The following is a 23232-nucleotide window of genomic DNA, read 5'->3' on the forward strand; positions in this document are numbered from 1 at the left end:
CTTATTAATGACTTAGACAATATGGATATCTAATGATAGATATTTCAAAGACCTTTGCAACGACGTATATAAGTTGGACCTACAATGGGTCAAAATCGGAAAAAATATTTTTAGCCCGAATTTTTTTTTCACCAAAAAAAAAAATATTAAAAAAACAAAATTTTTTTTTTTAAAATTAAAAAAAAAATTTTAAATTAAAAAAAAAAATTAAAATTAAAAAATTTAAATAAAATTTCGAAAATTTTTTTTTTTAAATTTAAAAAAAAATGTTGTTTACCTAAAAATATTTAAAATTTGTATTTTGAAGTATGATTTGGTGAAGGGTATATAAGATTCGGCACAGCCGAATATAGCACTCTTGTTTGATTGCTATCTTTATTGTAAACATAGACATTTTGTACCTGATCTCTCTTAGGAGTTACAGGACTTTAAAGTATTCACATATAACAATAAATATCTGAATACTTTTCTAATTTAAAATATTAAATCCATCTGGTTTGCCAATAAATCGTTTTGAAAATTTCAGAAAAATTAAAAAAATCAGCACAGATAATATGACAGTCCAATACGTCTGCAACACATACCACTTCTTATATTAGAAGCATCCAACTCTATAGTTAAAATAATCTACACTCTGGATTAGAAAGTGTTCAAATATATACAAAAAAAGATAATGAAATATAATTTACTGCAGATTGGAGTACTGGTACGGTCTGGTATCTCTAATATCGAAAATAAGCCATAAGTGGCTACGCTAAATACAACTCTGTTGTGAGCAACGAAAAAAAGTAGGGAATTTTTTTTTCGCAAATATCCACCATTTTAAATTACCAGTTACCATCACTTTACGAATTACGGTCGTTAAGTGAGCACGCGTTTTTTTGTCAACGCCAAGTGGGAATTAAAGAAAATTCTTTTAAAAGAAGTTTTTATTGTGTAACTTTTGAAAGAAATCTAAAACAAAAGGTATTTAACATATATTTTTCTTAAATTTTTATTACAAATAACAGTCTAATGTAAAAATTAACGTGATATTTCGCTATGAATGCGTGTGTGTGTGTAACAAAACGATGTAAAATCTAAAAGTGCAAAATTTTTGTCTCGTCAGAAAAGGGTATCTTTTTCAATTGTATTACTTTTTCTTTAAAATTGGTAGCAGTTATAAGTGTTATATAATGTAAATTTTATTTAGCATTTTAAAATGTATCATTTCTTTTAGTTAAAATATCTTATGTAACTTTCATGGGTAGGTAGTGTTCGTTTTTTTTTTCCTGCCACCAACCCCGCACTTGAAAAAGTGATTTGCCTAGTGCTTGCTAGTGTTCTCATTTTTTCAGCAAATCAGTCACAAGGCAAATGGGGTTTTTTTCTGCAACAACGTTGTTAGATATTTTATTCTACTTTCATAATCTCAAACCTAACCTAAAAATGTGTATATTTCATTAACATTTTATATTGGTGTTGGTGAGAACAGATATTTTGTTTGAATTTTTTTTTTGTGATAAATAATTGCTAGTGGTTGTTTTTACTCATATTCTAGTATTCTCTTTGTATTCTTACATACACAATTTCGTTGGAGATGTGTAATTTTCTTTTTTAAGTTAAAAAAAAATTGTTCTCGTGGCAAAATTCACTGGATACGTTTGTTGGAGCAGTTTTTAATCGACCTTTTTTTTCTTGTTATGCCATGTGTTTGTGCGGCTTTTAACTTTTTTTTTGAGTATTTAGCATTGAGAGAGAAGACAAATTTAACTTTGAATTCGCAAAACAATTGTCATCTGTTTCTCTTGCACGTATTTTATTGTAATTGTAAATTCTCTTGTAATTTTGATTTGACGTTTGTTAGGCCAATGTTATCAGTATTGTCAACTTTACGAAACAAAAAGATTAAATGCGTCTTGTTGAAAAAAGTAGCTAGAAATTATGTTTATGTTTAAGCACATTTTTTAAGGTTTATATTTTTACTACATTTTGTTTTGAAACTCAATTTGGGTTGGTATCTATTGTACTAATTAAATGTCTTGGCTTACTACCTGAGAAAACAAACAGGTAATTGACCTTTGTAAGCTATAAACCAGTTTTTAGTATGTATTTTAATGTTGCTTCGGGGATGAAATTGATTTTCTTAAACAAAACAATTTTGTATTGTAAACAACCTTGTTTATTTAGAAAAACAAACGTCCTCAACACAATTTTCTATTTGGTTATATTGCACTGTCTCCTCCATTCATTTGGTTGCAAGATCGTTCTAATTTTAAAGAAATGTTGGCCTTTTGCCAATATATTTTGTATCGAATCAATTATCTAACTTTTTATAAAAATTACATTGGTATTAAAACATTTTGCACGTTTTAGCGTTCAATGTTTTAAACTTGAACTTATTTTGTTGTTATTGTTAATAAATAAAGATCACTTTGTTGTATTTGTCTTATACAATTTTTTCCTGAAGATCAATAGTACCTTATAGTATTTTCAAGTTTAGTTTTTCATCTCATTTTTGTAAATAAGAGCTTTACATAAAAGCTTTTTAATGTAAAGAGTAACTTGCTTGGAGCTTTTATTTTATTTTAAAGTTCATTGACATCAAGGCATATTTAATGTTAATATGTACATCTGGATTGACACTATACATTATTTAGCTGCAGTGCTGTCAGTCAGTCTTTATTTTTTTTGTGAGAAAATTGATAATTTTGATAAATAATTTGTTAAATTATTGGCAAAATTGGTCTTTAAAATGATACAATAAATAAAATTAAATATTTGCCCAATTCACAATCGAAGTCGTAGCGTTGTAAGTTGTTTGTGAAAAATATTTTCCAAACAAAATTTTTTGAAACAAAAACAAAATACCTATTAATAAAAAAATTACGACATACAACGCTACAACACTACGACACCAATTGTGAATTGGGCAATTGTATGTGTTATTTATTATATGTCGTCTGGTTTTACAAGATTTGTTTGAATGATTTTTTTTAGTACATATTTTCTTTGTAAAGATTTACAAATCTACCCTTTGAATGTATCAGGAATGGATAAAGTGGATACTATCGTAGTTGTTTTAATTTTTTTTAAATGAATTTCATCTACATACAACTCGTACGATAAGCTTTGAGTTCAAAAGAGGGCGGTTTTGAGCCGTTGCTTAGCTGCCGCCTAACTTTTTTTTTTTAGCTGTTTGAGCCGCCGCCGTAACTTGCGGCCTTTGTAGATTTGCAAGTTTACGTGAACAAAATATGACAAATTTTAAATCAATTTTACTGATACATACAAAATAATTGCTCATCGAATTTTTTTCACTTTGGAAACCTGACTTAATTTTATTGATCTTCTATGTATGGATTTGTAAATAAGTACATATTTATATTTGTCTAGGAAATTCGCTTAGTTGCAATGTCTCTTGATCCTAGTACTATTTACTTTTTCTGTTGACAGATGTTTATTTTTTGCAAATTAGAAACATCTGTTTTAATACAACTAGGGACAGCTGTTTTATTGAAAATTTATTCAATTGTATCTAAAACAAAATCTTCATTTAATTAAGTAAAACAAAAAATAAAGAATGTTTTTCTTGTGTTTGTTTTTTAAAATTTAAAAAAAATCAAAGTTAACTTTTCCATTTTTTTGAAATGAATACCCTCAATATTTTAATCAAAACTCAAAGAAAATATGTATAAAATTTTAAATAAAAAAGTATTATGTAAAATTACCATCTAGATTTTTTGCCAAAATGATAACAAAAAATTCTTAATAACAAGTTTCATATACATTTTTTTTATTTTGTAATTATATTCATCTGTCTTTGATAAAATGTTTTATAGGTATAAAATTGTTTTATTTGATTATAGGTACCCATATCAAAGGTCTTATTCACAATCATTTTTTTTTAATTTATCAAAGGTTTATACAACAATAATTCAATAAAAATTTAGCTTTATAAACCTTTGATAAATTAAAAATTTGATTATGCTAAAGGGGGCAAATAATTGAGCAGAATTCATTCATTTGAAAACTTTTTTTTATTATGTTTTAAACTTCAACAGACAACCTTGAAATTTATTCTTTTTTTTTTTAACAATTTCATTAGTACCTATATCTTGGCAAATATTCGTATTTGTTTGATTAGTTTAACAAATTTGACGTCATATGGTCAAAAATCATTTATAAAGTCACATGTCTGAAAGGGCTAACATTTTATTAAAAAAATATGAAAATTCTTATATAAAAATTTTGGACTTGGAAACAGTTAAAAAAGAAACAATATGTTAAAATTTTACGTCACGTTATATACGCAATATTAAAGTTTAATTATATTTGTTTTCTTTTTTTTTTTTCATACACCAGAGACAACAATTTATTGTTTAAACAAAAAATATTTTTTTATTTAGCACATGACAGATAGAGAGTTTATGGTTTAAAACTTTTTGCGTTTCATTCAAAATAAGCTTTTTCTTATTTTACTCTCTTTTTCCTCTATATTTTCAATGCGTTTTCTGGCTGTGTTATATAATTTGGCAATGAATTTAATTTTTATCTTGACTGAATAGTTCATTTTTTTGTTAGATAGAGAGATAATAAGAAAAGAGGTAAAATGGAAAAGCAAAAGAAATAGAAAAAAACTCAATGAAAATCTATTATAATTCATGGTCTTTTTGTTTGAGATTCTTCTTTTTAAGTATTTTTCTTCATTTATTGATTGTTACGTCACGGTAAAGCTTTTTTAAACATGTGTCTCTCTATTTGCTGGCCAACATTTCTCATTGTCAGTTTTTGAGAGAGATAGATAGATGTGAAGAGAGAGTAATCGAAACTTGAAATTTTGTTCTTAGCTGTGGACTTATAGATTTTATTAGAATTAAATTTTATTAACGTTTAAGTTGCCGTCCGGAGCAGACATACCTTTGTTTCAAAAGGAATTTTTGGAATTTTATTTTACTGTGATAAATACACATAAAAACACAGTACGTTTTATAAATTAAATAATTATTTTACTCAATTTATTTAAATTAAACAAAAAAATAATAGAAAACAATTATAAATAAGATAATAATATAAGAACTAAAAGTGTGGGTGCATTATTTGTAAATAATAGTTTATTAAACATTTTTCGGTGAAAACAATTAAAATAAAAGTTATTTAAAGTGAATTTTATAACAATTAAACAAATTTAAAACTAAAATAATAAATTGATTCTTATTTATAGTGATTTATTTCATAATTGCAAGAATTTTTAAAGAAAATTTTATTTTTTTTGTTGCAAATAAATGTTATGCAATCTATTTGATACTACACTACTACTGCTAAAAGAGAACACTACTACTAAAGCCTACACCCCTTTCTTTATTAATGTAAAGCTTTGCCAGCTATTACAAATAAATATAATTAAAAGAAATTAATCAACATAATTTTATAAGAAAAAAATTTATAACATTTTTAATTGTATTAAATAAAGAACATTTTATAAAATTTTAAGAGACAATATTTTCATAATTTTTTTGTTCTCGCTTGACATGATTTGGAATGACGTAACGTAAGGTGGTAGCCTTTACATTATTGAAATATTTGAAGCAAAAAGCGTAACCACAAAAAAAAATTTGTTTATTCAAATTATATGGTTTTATAATAAATCATCTAAGATCAGATAAACATTTATTGAAAATAGTTGTTACGTTTTTTTTTTTGTCCAATATTTGATCAATGTGAATGTACCTTTACATTTTCCAGCTCGTATGAGTGAAAATTTTTCAGTTATTATGCATATTATTAAAACAAAAACAAATTTTATTGTCATTTGATTAAATGTTATATAAATATAAATTTTCTTGTTAACATTGAAAAGAAAAGCATTCAATCTTCTCTCAGTTACAAACATTTTAAACATTTCTTACTATATTTTCTCTCTTAGAATCTATAAATATCAGACCTTGTTTTGTTAATTAAATTTTTTTTGTTTTAGTTTTTCTTGGTCAACAGATTTTTCTTTTTTTTTTCATTTTGACCATGAATTGTTTGAATTGTTAACGTCATCACTGATTGTGGCTGTTTTTTATGGCTGTCAGAGTATTTAGTATAAGATTGTATAACATTTTAATGAAATATCTTAATTTTCTATTATTTCTAACAAAATAAGTATTAATTTGTTTAGTATTTTCTTTAAGCAATTACGTAAAACCTAAATTTTCTTAAATAATCAATTGCTTTCTTAAGAAAACGTATTTATTTTAAATATGTATCATGGGTAGACAGAGCAAAGTCTGTCTCTTAGCAACAGCAAACTCTTGGGGCTTTTTTTCTTTTAACCACGTGCTTTATCAAGACTTTTTGTTGTAGTTGTTGCTTTGTTTAAAGCATGAGACATCGCCAACGTCTGGTTTCTTTTGTTTTATGTACATTTTAGCAAAATTTGTTTAATAGTATGAGTAATCGTTAAAAAACCCGTATCTTAGCATAATTTTTTTTGTTTCTTTTTTTTGTACCGGTTTTAAACTGTAAAAATAAAAAGCCGGTGGTCGGCGAATGTTTAGAATTTTTAATGAGTTTTATGGAAATCAGTATAAAATTAGAGATCAAAGTAAATTATTTATTTATTTAGCCCAAATGAGCAAAAAAAATTAAAATTGAACTGGCTTTCTGAACATTTTAAAATCCAAACATTTTTTAAGTAATTTTTCTTTGTTTAAATCTACTTTTTGGAAAATTGCCATTGTTTAAGAAAATGTTAAATAATATAAAATTTTGTACTTGCTACATTGTGCTTGTGGAAACAAAAGTTTGTGTGCCAAAATCTAAAAAAACGAAAGACAATTTTAAAAATTATATTACTAGCTAGTATTTAAATTATTAATTATTAAAAAAGAACAAAAATTTGAAAAATTGCCAATTTTTTGGAGAAGTGATCTTTGAAATCATAAATTATGAAAATAAGATTATGAAATTTATGTGAAATTGTTTTAAATATTAATTCAAGATGAAACCAGGAATACAGAAGAAATTAGAAATGATTTCATCAATTATAGCAATCAAACGCTAGCATTAAAGGATTCAACGTTAAATAAAAGTAGACTAATAGACAAATCAAATCCTCAAAAGGAATTTGGTTTGAATTGCATTTCTGTGATCATTTCCATTATACGAAATTGAAGAAAGAAAAGTAAAAAAAAAATCTGAACAATTCATAAAGATAAAATTGAAAGATTGAAATAGTCTACTAATAGTTAAAAAAAAATAGGCAGTGCAGAATCCGCAGAATGAAACACAAACTCAAGAAATAATAAAATCAAGTCTAAATATAAAATTCAAGAAAGAATAAAAGCCAGTCTATACAATTAAAGAGGGAATACAAGCAAGTCTAAATAAAAAACTCAAGAAAACAATTTATAAAGATAAAATTGAAATCTAGTCTATCAATAGGTAAACAAAAATTGACAACTCAAGAAAGATTTAAATCAAGTCTAAATAACAAAACTCAAGAATGAATAAAAGCAAGTCTATACAATTCAAGAAATAATACAAGCAAGTCTAAATAAATCACTCAAGAAAAATTACAAGCAAGTCTTATAAATCTCAAGAAAACAATACATAAAGATAAAATTTAAAGATTGAAAGCTAGTCTATCAATAGGTTAAAAAAATAGACAGAATGAAACACAAAACTCAAGAAAGAATAAAATCAAGTCCATACAGAAAAAATAAAAGAAAGTTTATAAATCTCAAGAAAGAACTAATGAAAAAAGTATGAATGAACGAAAAAATTTATAAAATCTCAAGAAATGTATAAAATTTAATGTCCGTCGCCATCAAGATATATAAATGTTAACGTGATTTTTTTTTCTTGGAATTATAGCAAAATGGGCAAAGAAGCTGCTGATCCCCTTGGATTCGTTAAGGATTTCGCTGCCGGTGGTATCTCCGCAGCCGTCTCAAAGACTGCCGTCGCCCCCATCGAGCGTGTCAAGTTGCTCTTGCAAGTACAACACATCTCCAAACAAATCAGCCCCGATAAGCAATACAAGGGTATGGTTGATTGTTTTGTCCGCATTCCAAAAGAACAAGGTTTCTCTTCGTTCTGGCGTGGTAACATGGCTAACGTTATCAGATATTTCCCAACCCAGGCTTTGAACTTTGCCTTCAAGGATAAGTACAAGCAAGTAAGTGTCAAGAGAGTCAAGTCGTCAATCAAGCACATTTAAATTCCATTCATTCAACCAACCATCCACATCCATCCATTTGAATAAACTCATCTATGGAAAGTATATGCTGATATTTATGCCAAAACACTTTTTGTTATAGGTTTTCTTGGGTGGTGTTGACAAGAACACTCAATTCTGGCGTTACTTCATGGGTAACTTAGCTTCCGGTGGTGCTGCTGGTGCCACTTCCCTCTGCTTCGTCTACCCCTTGGATTTCGCTCGTACTCGGTAGGTTTTGAAAACAAGCATAAAATTGCAACACAAAACAACATACTTACTCATTATCCATTATTATTATTCCATTTTTTAGCTTGGCTGCTGATACAGGCAAGGGTGGACAACGTGAATTCACTGGTCTCGGCAACTGCTTGGCCAAGATCTTCAAATCTGACGGTTTGGTTGGTTTGTACCGTGGTTTCGGTGTATCTGTACAAGGTATCATCATCTACCGTGCTGCCTACTTCGGCTTCTACGATACTGCCCGCGGTATGTTGCCCGATCCTAAGAACACCCCCATCTACATCAGCTGGGCTATCGCTCAAGTTGTTACAACTGTTGCTGGTATTGTCTCCTATCCCTTCGATACTGTCCGTCGTCGCATGATGATGCAGTCTGGTCGCAAGGCTACCGAAATCATCTACAAGAACACAGTCCACTGCTGGGCCACCATCGCCAAACAAGAAGGTACTGGTGCCTTCTTCAAGGGTGCCTTCTCCAACGTACTCAGAGGTACCGGTGGTGCTTTCGTACTTGTATTGTACGATGAAATCAAGAAGGTCTTGTAAATTAATTAAATTACTCTTACCTAAAAATACACACACTACACCTACAGTTAATAAAATTTTAATTTAATTTTAAATTTATCGAAAAAAAACAAACAAAACCCATTTATAATTGTAATTTAATTGAATATTATGTACCAACAACAACAAACAAAATTCATTAAACAAATCTTATGTTGTAAGAACAAAAACAAACAGCGTGTTCGTTCGAATTGTATGTTAAGTTTCATTATTGTATCGCCAGATAAACTATTACAAGTGTGAAAGTTGAAGAAAAAAAAAAGAATACGAAAAATACAAAGAAACAAAAAAAATAATTTATGAATGATCACAAACAAGGAAAAAAACCAACTACCAACTCTTAGTACGTGTTCACCCAGAAATACATTAACTAAGAATAAAAATAAATAAAACAAAAACTATATAAAAATAGTAAAAACCTATACTTCTGTTTAATTTGAAATGTTAGTTGAGATTGAATTATCTGTTGTATAAAGGTTAGCTTTGTGATTTTTACTACTGAAAGTTTATATTTTTTTGTCGTGAAGAAGTTGTTTTTGTGAAAAAGCTCTCCTTGCAAAAGCTCCTTTGAAAAACGATTTATTTGAAAGCTCTGCGAATTTGTTTTATATAAAAGTTCTTGTCTGAAGAGGCTGAAGAGCCAAAAGCTATTTTGTATTAAAGCTTTATTTCAAAAAGTTTTTCCTATAAAAGCTTATTTGTTTTAATTTGTATCTGAAATGAGCTTTTGATTTGTATACCCTTTACCATGAGTAGTGGTATATATAATATATCATTCGGTAATATCTACATATGTTTTGTATACCCTTCACCATGAGTGCCATAAGTTTGTCATTCTGTTTGTAATTTCTACATTTTTCATTTGCGACACCACAAAGTATATATTCTGGATCGTTATAGATAGCGGAGACGATATAGCCATGTCCGTCTTTCCGTCTATATGTTGAAATCATCTTTCCGTCTATGTTGAAATCATCCGTCTTTCCGTCTATATGTTGAAATCATCTTTCCGTCTATGTTGAAATCATCTTTCCGTTGCCAACAAATAACTTACATGATTCATGCATCAATATATCGGGAATTCTTCCAACTCGGTTGCTATTTAAAATCGGCCCACATATGGCTGAGATATAAGAAAAAAAAACGGGACAACCTCGATTTTTAACCTATTTTTGATCAATATCTGGATTACTAAGCCATTATTTTAGACAATATGGATATCTAATGATAAATATTTCAAAGTCCATTGCAACGATAAGGCTATAATAGAAAGTTTGGTCAAAATCGGGAAAAATATTGTTTAACCCAAATTTTTTTTCATCATAAAAAATTTTTTCCAAAAAAAAAAATTTGTAAAAACTTTTTTTAAAAAAATTAAAAAACAATTTCGAAAAAAAAAATTTTTGAAAAACAATTTGAAAAAAAAAAATTTTGTTTACCTAATATTCGAAAAAAATTAAGAATTTCTGCAAAATATTGAGAACAAAATTAAGAGAGAATTGAAAATTTTTATAGAATAATTTTAAATCTTAAACTAAATTGCGCTGGAAATTTGGAAGACTGAATTCTAATTTCCTAATTTTATTTAAAAATTTTCCTTTTATTTGAATAAAATTATCTGACAATAATTATTTTTTAGACGTCTTATAATTGTGAAGCCCCAGTATCACCATGGGTAAGGATTTAGCAGATCCGATGTCTTTTTTAAAAGATTTTATGGCGGGTGGTATATCAGCTGCCGTCGCCAAAACAGCAGTAGCTCCCATAGAACGAGTAAAATTACTGCTGCAAGTTCAACATGTATCGACACAAATAAGCGAAGCTCAACGTTACAAAGGCATCATCGATTGTTTTGTGCGTTTGCCGAAGGAACAGGGTTTTATGTCCTATTGGCGTGGTAATTTGGCAAATGTCATAAGATATTTTCCAACACAAGCGTTAAATTTTGCATTCAAAGATAAATATAAACAGGTAAGTAAACGGCAAAAGGCCCGTGTAGGGTTTCGCTCCCACACATCTCCCGATTTTTTTAAATTTTGACATCTTGACTACATTATAAATATGTAATATGATTTGCATTTAATATGTTTAGATATTCTTGGGAGGCGTTGATAAACACGAACAATTTTGGCGTTATTTTATGGGAAATTTAGCATCTGGTGGTGCCGCCGGTGCTACATCATTATGTTTTGTTTATCCCTTGGATTTCGCGCGTACACGGTAATATTTACTAAAACCCAATATGTATACCCAACTTTAGAAAAATGAAATGAATATTTATACTTTGTAGTCTTGCTGCCGATGTTGGCAAAGGAGCTGGTGAACGTCAATTCAAGGGTTTAGGCGATTGCATTATTAAAATCTTCAAAAGTGATGGAGCTACCGGCTTATATCGTGGTTTTGGTGTTTCGGTGCAGGGTATTATAATATATCGTGCTACTTATTTTGGCTTTTATGACACCTGCCGTGACTTTCTGCCAAATCCCAAGAATACACCATTTTATATAAGTTGGGCTATTGCCCAAGTGGTGACGACCATCGCTGGCATAACATCGTACCCCTTTGATACGGTACGACGTCGTATGATGATGCAATCTGGTTTGGCGAAAGAGAAAATGGTTTACAAGAATACGGGCCACTGTTGGGCAACTATTTTAAGAACCGAAGGCATGAATGCATTTTTCAAGGGAGCTTTGTCGAACGTTTTGCGTGGTACTGGTGGCGCGTTGGTGTTAGCGTTCTACGATGAGATCCAAAAGTACATAAATTAATGTTTAAGAGAGAACTGCTATATTTTCCTTTCGTTTAAACACATTACTGAAATGAAATTAAAGGAACTTTAACTGCATTATCTATTTTAACTTTTGATTATAAATTTATAGATGTAAGTTCTTATTCATAATCAATTTTTAAATTTATTAAAGGTTTGTTTACAAATTTAAAATTGATTATGAATATGAGGGATATTATTTTTTTACTTATTAATTAGTAATACCATGTAAATAAAAATTAATGGAAATATACACGTATTATTAAAAATATAATATATGATTTGAAAGTGGAATTTTTTATTTTTATATAGACGCTAAATATGTTTTAATTTTCGTACGAATGCGATGTCTGTGGCACCTATATGTATACAATTTTGATTAGTTATTTTAAGAATGTGTATATAATTTTATTTTTCGTTCGTGTAAATGTTTGCAATCTCATAAAACTCAAATTAAATTAACGGTTTTAGAAACATCCCTGCTGCATTTAAATGAATAGAAGACCTATAACAAAGCTGCGTACTGTGAAACATCATCTACTTTTACTACCATAAATTACAACTGTGTGTGTTGACTTTGCAAAAATTTCTACTAGTGTCATTGTGTTTTATTTTAACAGAAGCTGAAAAATTGGAAAGGAAAATCAAACGATTTACAAGTTTAGTCCCTATAAAATAACAAATAAATTATCTCAAAATAATGACCGTCACCAATCGGGTAAGTCTTAAGCAGCAAATCAAAGAAAATTCCAGTAAAAATATGTAAAAACTTTAGATGGACATAGATGCCGCCTGCAAAGGTGAGGGCTTTCGTTCCTACTACATACAAAAAATCGAAGAACTTCAATTGATTGTTGCCGAAAAATCACAGAATCTTAGACGTCTGCAGGCTCAACGCAATGAATTAAATGCAAAAGGTATTAAAAGCTCTTTATTTGTTGATTGATTGTTTGAAAACTAAATTAAATATTTTGTCGTGCTTTAGTTCGCATGTTGCGCGAAGAGTTGCAGTTGCTGCAGGAGCAGGGAAGCTATGTCGGCGAAGTTGTTAAGCCCATGGATAAGAAAAAGGTTTTGGTTAAGGTGCACCCAGAAGGTAAATTTGTTGTAGACATTGATAAAAACATTGATATCAATGATGTTACACCCAACTGTCGTGTTGCCTTGCGCAACGAAAGTTATACTTTGCATAAGATTCTACCCAACAAAGTTGATCCTTTGGTATCGCTTATGATGGTGGAAAAAGTACCAGACTCTACCTACGAAATGGTTGGTGGCTTGGATAAACAAATCAAAGAAATCAAGGAAGTCATTGAATTGCCCGTTAAACATCCAGAGCTTTTCGATGCCTTGGGTATTGCCCAACCTAAGGGTGTGTTGTTGTACGGTCCACCCGGTACTGGTAAAACTCTTTTGGCTCGTGCTGTTGCCCATCATACCGAGTGTACATTTATTAGAGTTTCGGGTTCGGAATTGGTACAGAAATTCATTGGTGAAGGTTCTCGTATGGTACGTGAACTTTTCGTTATGGCTCGCGAACATGCACCCTCAATTATTTTCATGGATGAAATCGATTCGATTGGTTCGTCACGTATCGAGTCTGGTTCGGGTGGTGATTCTGAAGTTCAACGTACCATGTTGGAGTTGTTGAATCAGTTGGACGGTTTCGAGGCTACCAAAAATATTAAAGTCATTATGGCCACCAATCGTATTGATATCTTGGATCCTGCCCTTTTGCGTCCCGGCCGTATTGATCGTAAAATTGAATTCCCCCCACCAAATGAAGAGGCTCGTTTGGATATTCTCAAAATTCACTCACGCAAAATGAACTTAACTCGTGGCATTAATCTGCGTAAAATTGCCGAACTAATGCCTGGAGCTTCGGGTGCCGAGGTTAAGGGTGTGTGCACAGAGGCAGGTATGTATGCGTTGCGTGAGAGACGTGTTCACGTTACACAGGAGGATTTCGAAATGGCCGTTGCTAAAGTTATGCAAAAGGATTCCGAAAAGAATATGTCTATTAAAAAATTATGGAAATAAAGTTATGCATACTTTGTTTTTGTGTAATACTTTTGTAAGATTTTTATTTTTTATCATTTCTCAATGAGATACATACATACTTTATTACAAGCGATTATCGTCTAATATAAATAAATATTCTATAAATTATTTTAATCAGTTTTACACTTTTTACATATATAAATTGTGTAGGATACCGAAATGTGGCGTATGTTTGTTAGGCATTAAAAATGTATTTACAACAAACGTCCAAATAAATAGTTCAGTTGCCATCGAACAGCTATGTATATCATTTTGTTTGGTTAGATTAAACGACTATTTTTGTTCTAAAATTCAAGTTAAGATGCAATCCCAAGTAGCAAAAAAAACATGAGAGTATAGTCAAGCCCGACATTGTATATATAGTCGGGCTTTGACTATAGTCCCTCGTATATGTATATAGTCGGGCTTTGACTATAGTCCCTCGATATAAGAATTAGGAATAGTAAATATCTATTGCGAGAGGAAACTTAGATGTAGGCTAAGCAATATAAATAATTTAGACCAATTCAAAGTTTTTATTGGTACCAATATTTGAGAGCAGATACCGTAAATAACCTGTTCCACTTTCATTTCAATAGTAAATTTACAGTCTTTTTTCCATTTCAAAATCGTTTTTTGTGTTATATCACTGAGAGTGATTTATAAGAGAACATTTTATGTTAGTGATTGAGAAAAACAGCAAGGTCAGGTTATAGTAACCATGATAACCTTTATTTGCGAACTTTATAAATAAATTGCATCAGTTCAAATCAAATCAACGCTTAAATATTAAATTACTAATAAATCATTGAAACTAAAATTTTCAATTCACAAATAAGAAAAATCATAAATTTTGCCAAAAATTTACGAAAAAAAAAATATTTTTAAATTTTTTCAAAAATGTATAAACTTTTCCAAAAATCTCAATTTAAAAAAAAAATTATTTTTTTTATAAATTTACCCATGTCATGCTGGAATCTCCACACTAGAGATATATTTTCCTCAGCGTATGGATACATAATCAGCCCAATAATGAATAAAAAATCCGCGTCCGTTTTTATCCTTTTCCCATTTTCCCTATTCAAATAAAAATGGGAAAAGGGAAAAAAACTACCGAGCAGTTTTTATTCATGATTGGGCTGTATATCATTTTAAATGGATCTATCCAATTCCAGTCATAATATTTCCACCAACAAACATGACTGTCTTATTTGTATATTTGGTCTCTTTCCCTTCGGCCGTTTTATAAATGTTCTTCAATCACTGCTTCTTAAATTGTAATTGAATTCGTCCGAAAAGAGAACATAAAAAGTCGATTTATATACCCTTCGTGAGAAGGGCCATTCCGTTTGTAATTTCCACAATATAATTTTCCGACCCTATAAAGTATATATATTTTGGAGCCTTATATATAGCGGAGTCGATTAAGCCATGTCTGTCTGTATGTCTGTCTGTTGAAATCAACTTTCCGAAGCCCCCAAATAACTTACATACACGATTCATACATCAATATCTCCGGAATTCTTCCGGCTCGGTTGCTATTTAAAATAGAGAAAATCGGTCCACAAATGGCAGAGGAATGGCAAGAAAAAAACTAGGACAACCTCGATTTTTTACCTATGTATATATGGATTACTAAGTCATTAATATAGACAATATGAATATCTAATGATAGATATTTTTTAGACCTTTGCAACGACTTATATAAAACTTCTGTGACAAAATCGGAAAAAATATGTTTTAACCCGAATTTTTTTTTCACCAAGTTTTTTTTTTTCGCTAAATATTAAAAAAAAATCAAAAGACAAAAAAAAATTTTAAAATTTAAAAAAAAAAAATTTTAAAATTTTAAAAAAACAATTTTAAATTAAAAAAAAAAAATTAAATTTAAAAAAAACTAAAAAACAATTCGAAATTTTTTTTTCAAAAAATGAAAAAAAAAATAATTTTGTTAACCTAAAAATATTTAAAATTTTTATTTTGAAGTATAATTTGGTGAAGGGTATATAAGATTCGGCACAGCCGAATATAGCTCTCTTACTTGTTTCTTTTTAATTTATCGACAAAATTTCTAAGATGTACAAAGAATTTAAAAAAAAATATTTTATAATTTTTGATACCGAGGAGATCAGGTCCATCCAAAAACGAACATTTTGTATGTAAAACTCAGCTTTAGGGCCATTTTAGATGGTCCAATATGTTCTTAATTATCTTGTAAAGGGTTCCGCCACTAAAAATCCGATTTTTGTGATTTTTCAAAACCTTTTTAAGAATTGCGTTAACAAATTTCAAAAAAAATTTATAAATAAAAATTTAATTTCAATTTGAAAAATTTTTATCTTTGCCAAAACTTAATAAAAAGCATTTTTTTGTCATATTTTTCAAAAAAGTCTTCCATGAATTTTGTAATTGTCAAAAGCTATATATATTTTTGAAAAATAGACAAAATCACCTATCCATTGATATATAATTGCTTAATTCACAAGGTCATAATGTCCTAATATTTCACAATGGTTATAAATGTTGACAATTTTGGTGAATTGACCAAAAAGGGAAAATTTAACATCTCGCAGAGAATTAATCTAACAGAAAAGTATCCTATCTAAAGATGTTTTTATGAATAAAAATATCGGAACACAAACGAAGAAATAGTATCGTTTTAAAAATTTAACATACACTAGGTGTCCTAATTTGGTGACCAATGGCCGAGCTCCTGGTGGTATCATTAGGTCCAAATTTAAAACTTAAACTCGACAACAATTCCTCTTTGCGCATGTCAAATTTCATTTAAATTGTTACAGTTACAAAGTTTTTAAAGTTACAGATTTATTTCCATTTTTTTCTATACCACCGTGCGACGTGTAACACTATTCTTATTTGAATAAAAAATCACAATTTTAGAAAATATATACTTTAAAATTTTTATTTTTTCCTTGTAAATATTTATAAATGCAAAAATATTTTTTGTTTTGTGTAAAAATTTCGTAAATAATTTACAATACAATATACAATATTAATTATTTTCTTAAATCAAATTATTTACATATGTATGTATAATTATATGTATGTGATTTCATTCTTAAGTTTAACTTAATGAAAAACATGACTAGATTTTTCTTTAAAAACTAAAATTAATTTTGTTTTATGTTTCACAGAAACATTTTTAAACAATGACTAGACGTTTAAAAACAAACACTGGGCAATGAAATATAGTTTTTACTTTTTCTTATTTCCTCAAAGATGAATCAAGTTGAGAAGGTCCTACTAAAGCATCACGTAATCGTGTATACAGTATACTATCCGAGGGTACGCCTTCTCTTTGCAAAAACAACATGGTCTCTTGGGCACACATGGCGAAACCTAAAGCCTCGGCTTCTTGTTCGGACATTTGATTGTTCTGATGATGTTGGGAATCGTTAAGATAATAGTAGTCTTCTTCCTGAGCTTCAACATCATGTTCGAATGCATCCAATTCGTTTTGTAATTCCAACATTTTCAATTGTATGGCCTCGAGTAAATGGCGATTTTGTTCGGTGACCTGTGGTAGGGGTGGTAAATCCAAATCCTCTGGTTCTGGGGGTGGAGTATCACAGCGTATACGCTTATTTTCCGGTTGTCTGTCAGAAGTTTCTTCATTTTTATTACGCTTCTCTAATGGCGAATCTGATGATGAGGGTGATGTTGATGATGGTGTATCTTCTACATCCACTTTATTATTAAGTGACGATTGATGTGTTTTATCCAATTTTCGTTTCATTATTAATTTACCCGACATTTCGCTTGATTTCTTTTATATATAACGTTTCTTTTAAACGATCACTTGCTGAATACTTGTTGTTACTTTGCTGCGCAACGTTGTGCACTAGAGCTCATCCAAAAACCGACTGACTTGCACTGCACATTATGCTCAGCTACAAAAACTCTATCTCTAATTTGAACCCTTAAACATTGAAAAACAAAAAAAAAAAAAACAATTCATAACATAAGGGTGACTGACTGACAACTATCTCATCCCCTCATCATTCGCCGAGCATATTTTCGTTTAGATACTTTTCATTCAAAAAAACAGCTGAGACAGCTGTTCTTATACATTATGGCCTTAGATGTGTTGTAGTATCTTCTTTTTTGTTTTTATATTTTATTTTTTTCTGGTGTGTAGCTGGATCAACGCTTATGCAGCAACAGTAGATCTGTAAATAAGCGAGTAACTGACTGACTGAGTGAGTAGTGGTTGCTATAAGCAATATGTTCAATTCAATTCAGTTCAATTCATTCGCATTTTTTACTTTTCCATATGAAAACAACCCTTGTTGATCGTAACAACATCAATTTCAGTTGTTGCCGGTTATCAAACTTTATGTACGACTGAGAGTAGCGGTGGTAGCAGCTGCAATGCTTTACGAATAAATATGTTTGTATGCCTTTTATGTACACATTTATGTTTGTTTTTTTCTTTTTTTGGCCTTTTTTCATCATAATCATCAACGCCACGCGACCAAATGTTTATTATACATATAAGCGACTTACCGAAGCTTATGTTAATTTGAATAGTGTAACGTTGATAAACTTCAAAGTATTGCATATTTTCCAAAAGTTAGGTTTTAAGATTTATTTTTATATTTATATTTTTTAGTTAAGATTTATATACTATGCATGCAATTTTTAGATACTCTTGTTACATCTTTTAATGAACATTTTGTCATAACAAAGTTTTCCACAACTTAAGGAAGAAAACATTAAGATATTGGCAAAACTATTGACATTTTTTTCGGAAGCTCTTTTGTCACTGTCACGTTCCCCAAGTCTTTTCTGTTGGTCCCTTTGCGTTATTTGAAAAAAGTAGAAATGGGGAGAGAGCTAGTGATGAAGATAATAGGGGGAGATAGAAAGTTTCAAAAGAAAATGTTAATAAAATGAATTTTGAGTTCCAAATCATATGATGGATTTGAGGTACCCCGACAAGATTCCCATATTCGGTCATGGTAACCAGTTACGATTACTAATAAACGCATTTATATAACTTCATTCCCGATAGTTCAGAGGTACTGCCGAAAGAACGGTTTTCTAGAAACCTAATGCATAAATCTCCTAGTGGCCGTCAGTGGCAAAGAACTTCAAAAATACTTTCATCCTCTTCTTCATTATGACAACTCCGTCAGATGACATTGTTGGGCAATCCAAGTATCCTAGCATGATTGGCAAATCCGATAATCACCGCCATCATGTTGCTCAATTGTATGCTTTAACTCATGTATTAATAATCTTATACTAATACATTCCAACGACAGTAGGATCTTCGTTCCGGAATGAAAAAGAGTCCAAATCAGCTAAAGATAGTAACTGTTTTTTTCAACCGGAAGTTTTGTCAACTTAAAAAGCTTTCAGCAACAATGGAACTGTTAGAAAAACAGCTAAAACTTATATTCAAGTTGGTAACTGTTAGGATCATAATACATGATCTTCAGGCGGCTCCGATTAGAATGTCAATTAGGTACCCGTATCTATGGATTTATCAGACAAGCAGCAGTAAAACGCAATTTGTAAATTAAAGGCACCATTACTTTCCCTGTGACAGAGTTGGACTCATAAAGGTCCTGGTAGTGGGATTTATAGCGAAGATTTAATGTTAAGGTAATCTTTCTGAACAATGACTAGTATATTTCAGTCGATGGTGGCGATATCCAGAAGTGATATCAGTTTTTCATCGATCGCTACACGATTGAGGATTTGATATATGTAGATGCTTTTGAATATTTAATCTGGGGATTCTGTAGGTCGATCAAATCAAGTCCAAGGAATTGAGCTACTTCGACAGGTTGAGTCGGATGTACGTAGTGAAGTAGGACCGGCTGAACAGTTCTATATGTGGGGGGAGTGTGTCATGAAGTTCCTGATCTTAGTTGTGGCAGAAACACTATTGTTTTTCAGTCAAAGCTGTCATATTCGATCTGTGGTCAAATGGATCCTGCACATACCTTTTTATGCTCTGCTCGTAGGAGAATTCAACTGTGTGATATCGATGTTTGAATGACTCCTCCGGTGACATCCCAGAAGAAACTGTTGTGACAACATGACATTGTGTTCCTTGACTGGTAAAACCTTAATCTTCTCGTGAAGATGGAAGATGTTCGGAGGTTATTTGAAGACAGCCTGTGACTGTCCTTAAGGCTGCATTTTGACAGCTTTGAATATTTCTCCACAGGATATCAATCAACGAATGTGACTACTCTGGAGCAGCATAGTTGTCCATTGACCGAGCAATCGTCTTGTAGGCAGCTATCTAGGTTTCTTTATACATACCCTAAGTGCTGCCGGTTAGTACCATGTTTCTATTCAGCAATTTGTTATCCATCACCACAACAATCAAGTGGTGATGGCACCTCCAAGTAACTTCGTTCTACATGACCTCAACAGGAGACAATTAAAAAGTATATGTTTGATTTCGTTCTGCAAACCCACTGAATTAACACATTCTGATCACAGCATTTCCCAGATCGAACACCACCTTGTAAGTATCATAAGATCGCTCTTATCGAGTGATAATAACATCTAGGATTTGTCCTTTGAAATCGTAACAAATCGATTTGCCTAAGCCACAAGTGGCGAATAAACTCATAATCTATCCAGTAACAGGACTTTAGCCTATCCATAAAAATAATTCGAGCCCCTGTTGGCTAAGCAATCTAGCACAATCTTAATTTGTCTTTCTCTGTGTCGTTCAAAGATATGTAATACATGACAACTCAAAGCTTTATTTCATGTGTTGATAAAGATTTGAAAGAAATTAAATTTCGCTGGAAATATCATGATTAAGTGATCTTATGAGATATTTAATAAATCTCTTATAAAAACTAAATTTTCCAGAAGTATGTAATTCCCCTATTGGGGATAACAAAAAATAATAATAATAATCGGCTAATGATCTTTGATTTTAATAGAGTTTGATGGAAAAGTCTATTGAAATTGTTGTAAATATATTTCCAATATCCAATTTCCATATTCGGCTAAACTGAAAGTACAATTACATATTCGGTCGAACTTTATATCTCCAACGTACATATGTACATAAATAAACATTTTTATTGCTGTTAATGATCTTCGATTTTAATCGAGTTTGATGCAGATGAATACTTACTTGTCTTTCCTTCTTTTCTGTTATTTATTATTTATTTAAAAAAAAATGTTTTCTATTTTTCCACCACTTCCTTTCCGTTTTGCAGATGTGTTATTTTTAAACATGTATATAAAAACAATACTGACAAACATACATACTATACGAATACATATTTTATTCCGCTGAATATGAGTATTATAAACGATTTTACAATATAAATGAAATACAATATGAAGGGCATGTTATGTGATTTTTTAATGTGAAGGACTAAAGGATAAGGGTGGTAACATGTTCATATGTAGTATGTGCAATTGTAGGTCAATCATGTTTTTGTTCTCTCTACAGTTCAGTACAAAAGGTGATATTATTCAAATTGGATTCATAGTGATTTTATTGCATTTTAGAAATTCATTTGGGTTAATAAAACATAGTCTCCTTTGAGCTCTATGCACTTTGTCCAATTTAAAAAAATAAGATTTGTCGAGGTCATCAAAATAGGTATTTTTTGTGAAATGATTTCATCGTTGGAGTCAAATCTTTTTTCGCCGAGACATTTCTGCAGGTTTGGAAACAAGTAATAGTCACTCGGGGATAAATCCGGAGAATAATGGGGAAGAGGGAGCATTTTGTAGCCTAACTCATGGATTTTTGCCATGGAAGCTGCACATGTGTACCCTTTTGTGCACCCGATTGTGCGGAAACGCGGCAACCATTATTGGTTAAGCTTTCTCATACTCACAAAAGTGGAGAGATGACACCACCTTGTCACAACTTTCCTTGTACTACCAATACCTATATTTGAGTTTATAGCCCTGCTATTAAGTTATTCCCTGCCCTACTGAAATTATCAGGGGAGGGGATATTCTTGACATATATATCGACCAGTGTTTTCAATAAAAACGATGACAAACTGATCGGCCTATAGTCCTTTGCGGTTGTGGTTTACCTTTCCCGTTTTGCGGATAAATACCACTGCAACCACTCTCCATTTATTAGGAATGTATCCTGTATCCAGGATGCTTCTAAATATCCTAATAAGCCATGTCATAATGGCTGAAATCGATTTTTGGTGTGACGCTGGGAATATGCCATCCGGCCTATTTTGTGTCTCCATAAGCAGCTCCAAACTTTCGGAACTACTTTCAGTAAAGTTACCATCCGGTTTCATAAAGAAGTTCTGAACAACGTTTGGATGGAATTCTCGATATGTAAGGGTAAATCGAATTGCAGGCAAATTGAGAAAAATCCATTGCAATCTATCAACTTCTATAGTGAAACGCAAAGTCCAAGAAACTTCTCCTAAATTTAATTGGCTATTTATGGCTCACGTCTACCAGGTGATGAGATTGATATTCTGGTCGGTTCACCGCTATCCTGCTGTAAATCACTTATACAGAGTAGATTATTTGAGTAAGCTCAGATGGTCTAGTCTGACAAATTGCTCGATATCGAGGATCACTTGGCCCATTTTTGACCATCACAGGTCAATGTCCTTCCCGGGGCTATCAAGGGCTAGGCTGCGAACTACTGATATCAGTGCTTACTGGGCACTGCTTGATTGGTGCGCATGCTAGGAGAGTGAACACTCTATACAATGACTTTTGTAGAAGTTGCCATGATGAAGACGAGGAGGAAACTGGTGAACATCTCCTGTGTCTTTGTCCTACTTTATCGGGGTTCGGACTGCGACAATAGGCAGTGCTTTTTTGCACGGACTAGCTGATCTATCTACTGTGGATGTCAGGAAGATAGATTCGTTCATTCGTGCGACAGGTTGGTTCGGCACTGAACCCGTTTCTGACATGTGAAGGACCTATTGAGGACCTGAGCATGATCCTATCACAAAGGGACCAAATTAATGACCCAAGTGAGCTGGTTAATACTAGCTGCCTTCATAACCTAACCTATGTGGCGTAAGGATATTTATATCCTTTTGGTTGCATCGTACATGATGAATAAGTGGTCACTCCTTATTTGTAGGAAATGGAAAATACCAAGAAATTCTACTTTGTTTCGTTTCAAACAGTTAACTTTTTTCCTGATTTGAAATATTTAAAGTGTGGCAACCTTTAAAATATCCGTTAATATGTTTACATAGTTGAGTTTACTGTAAAAACATTTTAATATTATTTGAATCATACTGTTAACTGTCATTATATAAATGTTGTGTTAAACGCCCTGTTATTACAATTTTTTTTTGTTTGATGACAAGTGCAAAAGCAAGGCGAATTCTTATATGATGGAGTCAGTGAAACAGCTGATTAGTTTTTTTCAGCTTGTTTGGTTCGAGCGGCTGTAAAAGCTTTTTGATATATAT

The 23232-nt window shown here is 31.0% G+C and overlaps 5 protein-coding genes across 6 annotated transcripts in view; 4 read left to right on the forward strand and 1 right to left on the reverse strand.

Annotated features, from left to right (window-relative positions):
* The window catches only part of Arfrp1 (ADP-ribosylation factor related protein 1), an 89583-nt gene that overhangs the window by 57989 nt on the left and 8362 nt on the right, over positions 1-23232 (forward strand). The window lies entirely within an intron of this gene.
* LOC135956443 (ADP,ATP carrier protein) lies at positions 819-9413 on the forward strand. 2 transcript variants are annotated; one of them, XM_065506944.1, is made up of 4 exons: positions 819-966; positions 7843-8146; positions 8289-8416; positions 8499-9413. In XM_065506944.1, the coding sequence occupies exons 2-4, from the start codon at positions 7847-7849 to the stop codon at positions 8971-8973; spliced, it is 903 nt and encodes a 300-aa protein (XP_065363016.1). In that variant the 5' UTR covers positions 819-966; positions 7843-7846; the 3' UTR covers positions 8974-9413. The 2 variants fall into 2 exon arrangements, with proteins under 2 accessions (XP_065363016.1, XP_065363014.1); XM_065506942.1 differs by lacking the exon at positions 819-966 and adding an exon at positions 4832-4961.
* Positions 10614-12023, forward strand: LOC135956442 (ADP,ATP carrier protein 2-like). The gene is made up of 3 exons (XM_065506941.1): positions 10614-10962; positions 11084-11211; positions 11282-12023. Exons 1-3 carry the CDS (start codon positions 10663-10665, stop codon positions 11760-11762), a joined length of 909 nt encoding a protein of 302 aa, XP_065363013.1. The 5' UTR covers positions 10614-10662; the 3' UTR covers positions 11763-12023.
* On the forward strand, positions 12314-13828 carry Rpt6 (26S proteasome regulatory subunit Rpt6). Its single transcript, XM_065506940.1, has 3 exons — positions 12314-12479; positions 12537-12678; positions 12747-13828. The coding sequence occupies exons 1-3, from the start codon at positions 12462-12464 to the stop codon at positions 13799-13801; spliced, it is 1215 nt and encodes a 404-aa protein (XP_065363012.1). The 5' UTR covers positions 12314-12461; the 3' UTR covers positions 13802-13828.
* Positions 16870-17694, reverse strand: insb (insensible). The gene has a single exon (XM_065508476.1). It carries the CDS (start codon positions 17574-17576, stop codon positions 17028-17030), a length of 549 nt encoding a protein of 182 aa, XP_065364548.1. The 5' UTR covers positions 17577-17694; the 3' UTR covers positions 16870-17027.

Source organism: Calliphora vicina, chromosome 4, assembly GCF_958450345.1.
Source record: "Calliphora vicina chromosome 4, idCalVici1.1, whole genome shotgun sequence".
Lineage (NCBI taxonomy): Eukaryota > Metazoa > Arthropoda > Insecta > Diptera > Calliphoridae > Calliphora > Calliphora vicina.